The 12,443-nt window shown below is 47.1% G+C and overlaps 1 protein-coding gene across 3 annotated transcripts in view; it reads left to right on the top strand.

Annotated features, from left to right (window-relative positions):
• The window catches only part of bbs9 (Bardet-Biedl syndrome 9), a 439,766-nt gene that overhangs the window by 206,655 nt on the left and 220,668 nt on the right, over positions 1-12,443 (top strand). For all 3 annotated transcript variants that reach the window (XM_067981846.1, XM_067981843.1, XM_067981848.1), the window contains one exon: positions 3,153-3,335. In XM_067981846.1, the coding sequence (XP_067837947.1) occupies positions 3,153-3,335 (183 nt within the window). The remainder of the gene's footprint in view (positions 1-3,152; positions 3,336-12,443) is intronic.

Raw genomic sequence — 12,443 nt, 5'->3', positions numbered from 1 at the left:
TAAAAAACATTTGGCTAAGGATTAGGATTCTCTTTCCCATCTCTGTATACAAGCTGCTTTCTCACAGGGGTCTAATTCTGCTGGCATACTTTGAATAATTTTTCAAAGCACTCGAGATCTTTTACATACAAATTTTGACTTCTCTGCCATTGCGGACTTTGATCTGTGTATGAGGCTAACCTGGCACCAGTCAGCATTGCCACTGACAATGACAAAGTTGGGGTTATGCCTAAATCCTGAAACAGGAGGGTATAATTTTCCTATCATCTGATATCTAATGGAGGTGTCACAAGTTTCCTACCTGCACTTGATTTAATTTGGTAGTACTACAGTTTAATCAATTTAGTGCCAAGATTTACAGATGCATTTCACTTCATTTGAACTAAAGCTAGCTTTTTTCACAAGCAGATCTCACGGAATAAAGATTCAATGGTTAGGCAGGCAGTTAAAATGTCTGTAAGCCTTCTTCAATGACTGTGTAACTGATTCTTAATCCCAGAGAACAATACAGGTCTCACAGACAATGTGCTCAACGATTCTGGGGGGCTTTGCACTCAGTTTGACCCTACTAATATTTTTGGTACAGAAGTTTAGGCTATAAAGTACATACAGAACAATGGGTGAGTCAAGGAGATTTACATGGTGGTAATGAGATCAGTGGATGCTCAAAAAAAACAAGAGAAAAGCTTGTTATCTAAATAGGGGGATTGTGTAGGTCCCTTCTACTTCCCCTACCTGTTATTATGTATTTTCAATGATGTTATGCAGGTTGTAAATTCCTTCTGGCTTATCAGTAGTTCCGAACTGTCTCAGATCCTTCTGAGGTGGGCTCAATGTGTGAAATTTATAAGTCTGTTGAGAAATGAGTCTGAGGATGTTGTGGTTACTTTTTTGCTATGAGACGAGTCATTCTCTACCCGGCTCATGTTCTAAAACTATAATTAGAGCTCCTGGTCTTCATCATCAAATGGTTTTAGCATGTCAGTGCAAACTGGTTTGTCTCACTGCATAAAGTACAAGGAATCCTACTTGGTTTCACTTGGTGGATCAGCTCAGCCAGCTATGAGCCTTATTGAAGCACAAAATCCAAGGGTGGATTCTCAGACTTGCTACAGGTTCCTGGTTGAGCATTTCAAGTTTCCACAATTTACCCGAAGTACTGATTTTCCAATAGTACACATTCTCTAGCTCCAATCAGATTCAGGTACCTCAGTTCCGAACTCATGAAAAGCTTCTCCCCCCAGCAACCCAATTTCATTTTTGACTCCATTGCTCCATCAACATCTTCATGGCATCATTGTAGCTGCAAGTAAAATCTTGTGTAGTTTTGATTAAAGGACCGTTAACTACACTGGCCAACTTTTGACATAAGGGACCTCTGATTTAACTGTCGTTTTTAACTTTCTTTTGGAGTTTGTTGTGCTCCTTATTCCTTGTTACTTTTGTAGTTCGGCTTTTTGTACGCTTGTACAAAATGCCACAAACGTCACGTCGATCAACAGACCAGTTACTGTTTGTGTTTTAAATACCAATCTGTTTTAAAACATACATAATGCATCAATATTTGAAATTTTGGTTATACCATTTATACAGAGTTAAGACCAGTAGATTGTCTATGATTGTGATGCTGGATGTATTTCTGTGTTTATATAACATTTTATGTAGATTGTCTGATCTTCCTGAAATTTTAACCCAGAACCCTCTTTGCATTGGGGATCCCAATCGGATCAAATCAAGTTTACCCCGCTAACTTGCATTATACATTCACCCTTATCATAAGAATCTGGAAACAACCAAAGACCATTCAACCTGTTCATTTTGCTCATTCTTTAGGTGAACATTCAGAATGTGTCCAGATAATTTTCATTCCCTCCTCCCTTAGCGCCACACTTGTAAACCACTGCTCCTTACTAACTCAGGAATCTGCCATTTCTTCTTTGCACGTTAATAGACAGCTGAGTCTTGTTTCCCAGTGCTATGTGGCAGTCTGTCCTGTATGCTAATAATTGCGTTCCAGCAAAGTTCTTGCACCAGATGTGGTCAAATTACTCATCAGCTACACGGCTGTGACTTCTATGGTGATAAAAAGGATTCAGTGTACAAATCAGACTTGAACTGCATTTATTTATAGTCTACTTTTGGAGGAGTTTGGAGTTGCACACAGGCAGTTTTTAACGTGAAACATCTACAGATGTCCTGCAGAGGATCTGTTTTTGGAATGTGAGCAACATTGGCAAGGCATTAAGGGTCAATCACATAGTATGGGGCTGGATACGCATGTTGGCCAGACTGGGTAGAGGTGGCAGGTTACCTTCCCTTACCTGAAGGACATTGGTAATTACAACAAAACAGCAGCTTTCACAAGTCATTTGTCCAGTGTTGGATTCAGTTTAATAACTTACTATGGGTTGCTAGTCCAATTCCATACCCTACCGTATGCTTCTTTGTTCCATTAAATGGGAACTTCTAAGCTATTTGACAAGGTAAAAACAAATGAAAACAAAAAAGAAATTGTTCAGAAATGCAATGATCTGCCGTGTGTGGTGAACCATGTTGAGTCGTAATGTGCAGGATCCAGGTGACAGCACCATATCGGTGGCAGCATTCGACATCCTACCTGTTCGTATCTTTCCCAGAAAAAACGGCTCTGAGAAGGACATACTAAAATAACTTGATTCCAAGAGTAGGCTGCAGTCCAGCTCTTCCTCTGTCCATTGTCACATCAAAAGCCAAGCAGAGAGATGAAAACAGTGACCAGCCAAGTAGTGAGAAGCATTCAGTGTTATGGAGTGGATTTCTTAGCAACACAGCTGCACACACAGTTCAGGAAACTGGCCAGAGAATCCTGACAGCGAGAGAACTATTGAAATGTTTCAGATCAGCAGTTTTTCAGTTGTAACATGGATATCAGTATAAATTAAGAATTCTTGCTCATTCAAAGAGCATTTTACAACCAGTATGAAATAATGTTGTGCATTCTTTTAGTTGACATAGATAAAAATGAAATTTTCTTTCCCCTTTCCACATAACGTTGCCAGTTTTTTTTAATGGGGCCCTTGTGACAAGTAGCATAATCTTTTTAAAAATTTCCTGTGGAAATGTAAAGGTTGTTATTATAATAAATAATATGTAATTCCTGTTGTTTGTTTCAGCTTACAGCTCTAGCTGATGCTGCGGAGGATAATCAGGCCAATCTGTATGAAGCCTTCACCAGGCTGAAGAGTGGCACCCTGCTGATGGTTCAGTTAATTGGCCTGTGGCAAGACTTGAGCAAAGATCAGATGGCCATACTGGAGGCTACATTTCTACCACTGATGCAGGATACCCAGGAACTAGTAAGTGCCTTGTAATGATGTAGAATGCACAATCTACCTGTAGGACTGTTCATTCATTAACTTTTTTGCCAACCAATTGGTGCTGTTGATGTTCTCCAAATGGCACTGAGTTCTTTGCTCTGAAATTATTTATAAAAATGGCTTTCTTAAGTAGGTTTTTTTTTCCATTTCATAGAAATTCTTATTGAACTGTATCTTTATAGTTTACAGAAATCACAGTTGTCACATTTTGTTTAAATAAGAACTGCAGTATAGTGCAATTAAAAATATAAATTGGCACCACCTTAAATACATTTTAGTAAGAACATAAGAAGCCAATAGGACAAGAAACAGTTATTTGGCCCATCGAGCACCTCCTTTCCACATATTATGATTGGTATATCGTGATGGGACATCAACTTAATCTCTTGAGAGAAAATTCTGCAAAAATACTCCCTGATCCCCAAAGGTAATCCAGTAAAACTGCATCTTTGCAGCACTGCTCTTCAACCCTGCTCTCCATAAACAACAGACAACAACCCTACTGTTATGTATCAAGCTGTTCAAATGATAAAGGTACTTGGATTGTGCAGCCATAATTATTGTAGATGTTAGTAATGACATTAATACATAGCAAATTATATCACTTGCATCAATACATAGTCTTGTTTCCTATTAATCTCTTCACTTTCACAGACTATTCAAATGAGCAATAACCAACAAAAGTCATCAGATTAACGAATACTACCATAGAAAACCAGGTATAAGGTTATTGACATGTTCACAAAACCATCTCTCCTAGAACTCCCTCCTCTAACGTTTGTGATGACGTGGCTCTAATGATGGCATTAGATGGGACATACCTGCCAACTCTTTGGGACGGGTGGGACAGTGACCATGGGACATGGGGAATAGGACATCTATATTAGAGGCACAGTGGTACTGAATAATGTTGTTTCACTGCAGGTTTGCTGTGCAGTGGAATGACATAGGTTCACACCTGTGATTTCTGAGTTGATTTATGAAGCTCGAAAGTGCCGTGGAGGTGCCAAACAACAGGGCAGATGTTTGATGTGGAGACCACATGTGGCAACAAGAAATAGAGGAGCAAACGTATGTGTATTAGCATTACCATTACTATTATTCACTGTCTTTCGCTTTTTTGATTTCATATTCATACTATCTCTCTCAGCCCTCTCTTTTTCCATTCTGTCTCTCCCTCTCTTTCTGCACTCTCCCCCATCTCTTTCTGCACTCTCCCCCATCTCTCTCTCTCCCTTCCCCCATCTCTCTCTCTCCCATCCCCCATCTCTCTCTCTCCCATCCCCCATCTCTCTCTCTCCCCTCCCCCATCTCTCTCTCTCTCGCCTCCCCCATCTCTCTCTCTCTCTCGCCTCCCCCATCTCTCTCTCTCCCCTCCCCCATCTCTCTCTCTCTCTCCCCTCCCCATCTCTCTTCTCTCTCCCCTCCCCCATCTCTCTCTCTCCCCTCCCCATCTCTCTCTCCCCTCCCCATCTCTCTCTCCCCTCCCCCATCTCTCTCTCTCCCCTCCCCATCTCTCTCTCTCCCCTCCCCCATCTCTCTCTCTCTCCCCTCCCCATCTATCTCTCTCCCCTCCCCCATTTCTCTCTCTCTCTCCCCTCCCCATCTCTCTCTCTCTCCCCTCCCCATCTCTCTCTCTCTCCCCTCCCCATCTCTCTCTCTCCCCTCCCCCATCTCTCTCTCTCCCCTCCCCCATCTCTCTCTCTCTCCCCTCCCCCATCTCTCTCTCTCCCCTCCCCATCTCTCTCTCTCTCCCCTCCCCATCTCTCTCTCTCTCTCCCCTCCCCCATCTCTCTCTCCCCTCCCCCATCTCTCTCTCTCCCCTCCCCCATCTCTCTCTCTCCCCTCCCCCATCTCTCTCTCCCCTCCCCCATCTCTCTCTCCCCTCCCCCATCTCTCTCTCTCCCCTCTCCCATCTCTCTCTCTCTCCCCTCCCCATCTCTCTCTCTCTCTCCCCTTCCCCATTTCTCTCTCTCTCCCCTCCCCCATCTCTCCCTCTCTCTCCCCTCCCCATCTCTCTCTCTCTCTCCCCTCCCCCATCTCTCTCTCTCCCCTCCCCATCTCTCTCTCTCTCTCCCCTCCCCATCTCTCTCTCTCTCTCCCCTCCCCCATCTCTCTCTCTCTCCCCTCCCCCATCTCTCTCTCTCTCCCCTCCCCCATCTCTCTCTCTCTCCCCTCCCTCATCTCTCTCTCTCTCCCCTCCCCCATCTCTCTCTCTCCCCTCCCCATCTCTCTCTCTCTCCCCTCCCCATCTCTCTCACTCCCCTCCCCCATCTCTCTCTCTCTCCCCTCCCCATCTATCTCTCTCCCTCCCCCCTCCCCATCTCTCTCTCTCCCCTCCCCATCTCTCTCTCTCTCCCCTCCCCATCTCTCTCTCTCCCCTCCCCCATCTCTCTCTCTCCCCTCCCCATCTCTCTCTCTCTCCCCTCCCCCATCTCTCTCTCTCCCCTCCCCATCTCTCTCTCTCTCTCCCCTCCCCCATCTCTCTCTCCCCTCCCCCATCTCTCTCTCCCCTCCCCCATCTCTCTCTCTCCCCTCCCCCATCTCTCTCTCTCCCCTCCCCCATCTCTCTCTCCCCTCCCCCATCTCTCTCTCTCCCCTCCCCCATCTCTCTCTCTCCCCTCCCCCATCTCTCTCTCTCTCCCCTCTCCCATCTCTCTCTCTCTCCCCTCCCCATCTCTCTCTCTCTGCCCTTCCCCATTTCTCTCTCTCTCCCCTCCCCCATCTCTCCCTCTCTCTCCCCTCCCCATCTCTCTCTCTCTCTCCCCTCCCCCATCTCTCTCTCTCCCCTCCCCATCTCTCTCTCTCTCTCCCCTCCCCTATCTCTCTCTCTCTCCCCTCCCCCATCTCTCTCTCTCCCCTCCCCATCTCTCTCTCTCTCCCCTCCCCCATCTCTCTCTCTCTCCCCTCCCCCATCTCTCTCTCTCTCCCCTCCCCCATCTCTCTCTCTCTCCCCTCCCTCATCTCTCTCTCCCCTCCCCCATCTCTCTCTCTCCCCTCCCCCATCTCTCTCTCTCTCCCCTCCCCATCTCTCTCTCTCTCCCCTCCCCCATCTCTCTCTCTCCCCTCCCCCATCTCTCTCTCTCTCCCCTCCCCCATCTCTCTCTCTCTCCCCTCCCTCATCTCTCTCTCTCCCCTCCCCCCATTTCTCTCTCTCCCCCTGTCTCCATATTCTGTGTGCCATCACACATACTCAGAGCTTCTCAGTGAGTCACACCTGTGACCTTACTTGGAGTCACTGGCATTGTGCAGATGTGACTACTGTGCATCCTAATATACTATGCACAATGGCCAAATGAGGCATGCAAGATGTCTCATACATTTCACTGTCCAATAAGCCCATGAACCAGAAAATTGGACAATCCCAGGAGCAGTGGTCGTTTTGGCCTTTGGTATCCCTGCACTTCAATCTGTAGTTTCCCCATGAAGTTTGTGGAGTCCAGGAAATTTGCTTGACTGCTTGGAAGATTGGTTACGTCCAGATAAGATACTATTTTTTTCCCCAAAATCTTATTTTGGCCTTTTAATGGGGAGAGAGGAAAAAATTAATAGCCACTTGATCCAAGACACTTTTGGCAATTTTTGCCGATTTGCTTTCAATAGAATTCAGTATGAAATGAGCCAACGCTATGTAAATATACACTATATTTAAAAAATCATTTCAAAGTTTAGCACTGATGTAATTTCATCCATTCCACATTCACGCTTGCCTTGTCTCACTGCGGGTGACTTCAACGTTGCACTGCACTACCAACATTGGGGGTAACTTAACTGTTCCAACACTGGTGAAAAGCCTAAGCTGGGTGGCACATTTCCTTTATGGATATTTTTAAATCAATGCAGTATTTCTCTGAGCAAGTAGCCCAGGTAAAAGTAACAAGTCAGTGATCCTGGCTTTGAATGGCCCATTCAGTGAAGATCTTTCAGCGCTAGTTGGAGACGAGTTCTCCTGGTGCTCTGGCCAGCAATCCTCCTCAAGCAGCACCACTGCAAAAACAGATTCACAGGTTATTCATCTGATTGCTGTTTGTGGGATATTGCTGAGGCAGGATACCAATTTAGCAAGTCACTGCACTCCAAAAGTAATCTGTTATGTGAAGTGCTCTGAGTCATTTTGATGACTTAAGACACTCTGGGCCCCATATTAGGAGGGCGGCGGGTTCGCAGCGGGGGGTCGACTGGGCGAGTGGGTAACGCGCCCAGTGAAATCGGGGTGCCCCGCACGCGATTGCAGCTTGATTGGAGCCACTTACCTTGGCTTCCGGGTTTCGCGCTGGAAAGCTGCGCAGCGGGTGGACTGCGCATGCGCATTATAGGCTGTCAGCTGGAGGAGCCCTATTTAAAGGGGCAGTTCTCCACTGACTGGTGCTGCAGGAAATAGAAAAAATTACAGCATGGAGCAGCCCAGGGGGAAGGCTGCTCACAGGTTTAATGATGCCTCACTCCAGGTATCATTGGATGGGGTGAGGAGGAGGGGGGAGGACAAAGATCTTCCACCCGGCGGGCGGGAGGAAGCGGTCTGCCTCTGCCACCAGGAAGGCCTGGCTCGAGGTGGCAGAGGAGGTCACCAGCACCACCAACATATCGCGCACCTGCATACAGTACAGGAGGCGCTTCAATGACCTAAGTAGGTCAGCCGAAGTGAGTACACTTACTCGTTCCCCTACACTCCGTCTGCCACATCACCGCCCCCACCCCACATCTCCTTCTGCACTGCCAATACTACTCTATCACATCCACTCAAAACTCATCCTCATCTTACCTGCACTTACTGACCTCGCCAGTACTCATCCCACCACTACCACTCAACCCAATCCTCATACAATCTCATGGCTCTAACTCATACTCACCCTCTCATGCATCTCTTTCACGGTCAGCCTCACTCAACCTGCCATTACCTGTGCGGCAGCCACAGGGCATGCATCACATATGTGCAGTAGGAAGCGTAAGGCAAACATGTCGTGAGCATGAAGGGATGCACAAGGGTGTTTGAGGGTTTGTCATGGTTTTTACCTATATTTAATTTCTGATCGACTCACATAACATATTATATTGTCACCACTACTGCCATGTCTTTGCCAATCTTGTCTGGTTTGTGCAATAATGCCCTTTCCTGAGGATCACTATGAAGACCCACAACTGATGCCACCCATTGTGTCACTGCAAAGTGGGTGTAGGTGTATTTGCAGGGCTCTTTTGTGCAGACGACTGAGAGACGGTGTCACCCTGGAAGGATGTGGAGGAGAAGTTGTTGAGGGCAGTGGTGACTTTGATAGCGACAGGTAAGAAGATGGTGCTCGGGCCAGCCAGGAGCAGCTCGACATGAAGGAGGCTGCAGATGTCCACGACTACATGTCGAGTGACTCTGAGCCTCCGTGTGCACTGCTGCTCAGAGAGGTCCAGGAAGCTGAGCCTCGGTCTGTAGACCCTGTGGCGAGGGTAGTGCCTTCTGCGACGCATCTCTCTCTGCCATTGCCCTCCCTCCTGCTGTGCAGGTGGATGCGTCACAGCACTGTGCTGTGAGGCTCCATGTGTCAGAGGTGGACGGCGTGGCCGGCGAGGCTGGTGATGCTGTTCGCCCTCCGAGGAGGTCATGACTGCAGCTACGGCGGCCCCCATCCGGAAGATGTACGTTTGAGGGGGTCCGCAAGGTAGCTACATGTGTCTGGACACCGGGGCAAGTGTGCAAGTTGGTGAATTTTATTGTTAGGAGGAGGGTGGTGGAGGTCAAACTTTGTCCCAAGTGACAGAGTGGCCTCCTGCAATGAGTGATGGTCTCCGCGCCCCCCCCCCACCTGTCAAATAGACCTTTGCAGCTACCACAGGCTGATGGCTGCAACACGTCCATTTGAACTGGGAGTGTTTCCCCCAGTACGGGAAAAAGTCCCAGTTGTTTGCAAAATCCCACCCCTCCTAAAATGTTATGTTAATCAGGTCTCTAAATGACCTGAAATACCTTAATGATTACTTTAAGTGGCACCCCGTCGGCTTTAATTGCCGGCAGGAGTCCCACATGCGGGGGCTGCGCGCGCATGTCAGCGCGTCAGTGGGGAACCCGGAAGTGGGCGGGTTGGAGCTGGGCTCCAGACCCGCCCTGGGAATCCCCGATTTTCGCAGCCCCCCCCCCTGCCACGAACGCACCCGTTCGGGGGTGCGAAAATCGAGCCCTATATGAATGTAGTCTTTTTTTTTTCCTTTATTGTCAAAAATATCTAAATCTTCCTCAGTCGTGTCTTCTGCGCAAGCATTTGTTCCATCTGTTCCTGTACAGCTGAAACCAGCAGGGTGTTGTTTGATCCTTTCATTCTGCATTGTTGAAAACTGGGTGAAGTGAATGCTCAGTGAGCTCTATACTACTTGTCATTGATTTCACAGAAAGCTACCTTCACAGGACCCTCTTGACAAACACATCCTGTGTTTTCCTATTTTCTGTGACTCAGGCCAAATGTTTTCTGGCTTTAACAAAATTATATCTGATAAAAATGTCTATAGGATTCTTTTTTACTGCATTCTATGATTCTGTTTCTTTATGTAGCAAGAGATATTTTATTCCCGGTTCTTGAGTAAGAAGTTTCATTAAACCAAGTAACTACAAAAATGTATAAAAAGTTGTCTAAATGCCTAAGAAAAGAAGTCTCTCTTGTATCCTCAGTGAGGCTTAATGAATTTTCTGATGCCAACAGCCCTTAAGGCTTCATCAGTCAACTTGACTTTTCCTCTGTGTTCAGATAATCTGACTCATCACTCTTCCTTTCAAGACAAATCTGTAACTGGCTTTATACACAAAACTATTACTCGCTCAACAACACAACCACCTGTGACACTGTAGGCATTCCAAGTCTGCGCAGACTACTCAGCTACACTTCTCACACTTCTTTCTCTAAGAAAGGTGTAAGAAGGAAACTATACAACATATTGCTTCTGAGTAATTGGAGCCATTACCTTGGACCACATCAAGTTCTATCAAACCTCACTCTCCTCTGCCACAGTCACTCACAACTCCAGGGTTATCCTGGAGAGCAAAGATACCCCTGGCCTCTTATCTCCACCATCAACCATCTCCTTAAACACCCCTCTTCCCTGCCCCCTCTACCCTTGCCTACAGCAACTAGTGTGAGCTCATGGACTTTTTTGTCATTCGGGTTGAGATCATCTGTTCAACTGCCTCTGCTGTTTTCCTCCCCATCGCTTTTTCCACCAAATAAATCTCCACCCCCACCCCCACCCAGGCTCCCACCTGCTCTAGTCCTGAACCCGGGTCTCACTCTCCCATCTCCCCTCATGCCCTCTTCAATTTGTTCCCATTCATGAGACCCATCTCCTATTCTCGACCCCTTTCCTACTAAACGGCTGACTATTTCACTTCCCTTCCTGGCCCCTGTGCTGGCTGACATTGTAAATGGCTCCTTCTCCTCAGGGACTGTACCCCTCCCTTTCAAAAATGCCGTTATCATCCCCCCTTAAAAGCCCCCACCCTCGACCCCTCCTTCTTTGCATCATTTCCAATCTCCCTTTCCTCTCCAAAGTCCTTGAACGTGTTGTCACCTCCCAAATCCTTGTCCCTCTTTCCTACAACTCCATGCTCAAATCTATCCAATCGAGTTTCTATCCCTGCCACAGCATTGTTAACAGCCCTAATCAAAGTCTCAAATGACATCCTCTGCACCTGTGACTATGGTGAATTACTCCTCCTCAACTCCTCTGCAGCCTTTGACACGATTGACCACACCATCCTCCTCCTAATGCCTTCCATTGTGTGGCTCAGTGGGATTGCTTCGCTTGGTTGCAGTCTTATCTATCCAATTGTAGCCAGAGCATCGTCAGCAATGGCTTCTCTTCCCTCTCCTGCACCAGTACCTCCACAGTCCCCCACAGATCTTTCCCTTTCCCCTCCTTTTCCTCATCTAGATGGTGCCCCTTGGTGACATCACCTGTAGACATGAGATCAGCTTCCACATATATATTGACAACACCAAGCTCAACCCCTCCAGAGCATGTTGTGACCTTTCCACTTTGCCTATTGTGTCAGCCACGGCTCAGTGAATAACACTCTCGCCTCTGAGTCAGAAGGTTCAAGTCCCACTCCAGAAACTTGAGCACAAAATCTAGGCCGACACCCCAGTGCAGTACTGAGGGAGGTGCCGTTTTTCGGATGAGATGTTAAACTGAGGCCCTATCTGCCCTCTCAGTGGACGTAAAAGATCCCCTGGCACTATTTCAAAGAAGAGCAGGAGCGTTCTCACCGGTGTCCTGGCCAATATTTATCCTTCAACTAACATCACTAAAACAGATTATCTGGCCATTATCACATTAATGTTTGTGGGACCTTGCAGTGTGCAAATTGGCTGCCGCGTTTCCTACATTACAACAGTGACTACACTTCAAAAAGTACGTCATTGGTTGTAAAGCACTTTGGGACGACCTGAAGTAGTGAAAGGCACTCTATAAATGCAAGTCTTTCTTTATTTCTTTCTTTCTTTCTTTCTTTCTTTCTTTCTTTCTTTCTTTTCATATTGTCCAACATCCAATCTTGGATGAGCCGCAATTTCCTCCAGCTGAACATTGGTAAGACCAAAGCCATCGTCTTTGGTCCCCACCATAAACTCCGCACCCTTGCCACTGATTCCATCCCCCTCCCCGGCCATTGTTTGAGCTGAACCACACTGATTGCAACCTCATTGTCTTTTTTGACCCTGAGCTGAGTTTCTGACCCCTCTCCATCACAAAGCCCGCTTACTTCCACCTCCGTAACATCATGCGTCTCTGCCCCTGCCTCAGCCCATCTACCACATGAAACTCTCATTTGTGCTTTCATTGCCTCCCAACTTGACTAGTCCAGCCTCCCACCCTCTCCACTCCATAACCTCAGCTCATCCAAAACTCTGCTGCCAGTATCCTATCTTGCACCAAGTCCTGCTCATCCAATAACCCTGTCCTCACTGACCCACATTGGCTCCTGGTCATCCAACACCTCAATTTCAAAATTCTCATAATTGTATTTAAACTCTTCATGGCTTCATCCCTCCCTATCTCTGTAACCTGCTTCAGCCCTATAACCCCGCCCCCCCACCCGAATTATCTGTTCCT

This window comes from Heptranchias perlo, chromosome 3 (genome assembly GCF_035084215.1).
Source record: "Heptranchias perlo isolate sHepPer1 chromosome 3, sHepPer1.hap1, whole genome shotgun sequence".
NCBI lineage: Eukaryota > Metazoa > Chordata > Chondrichthyes > Hexanchiformes > Hexanchidae > Heptranchias > Heptranchias perlo.
This window is presented reverse-complemented; position numbering and strand designations above follow the sequence as displayed.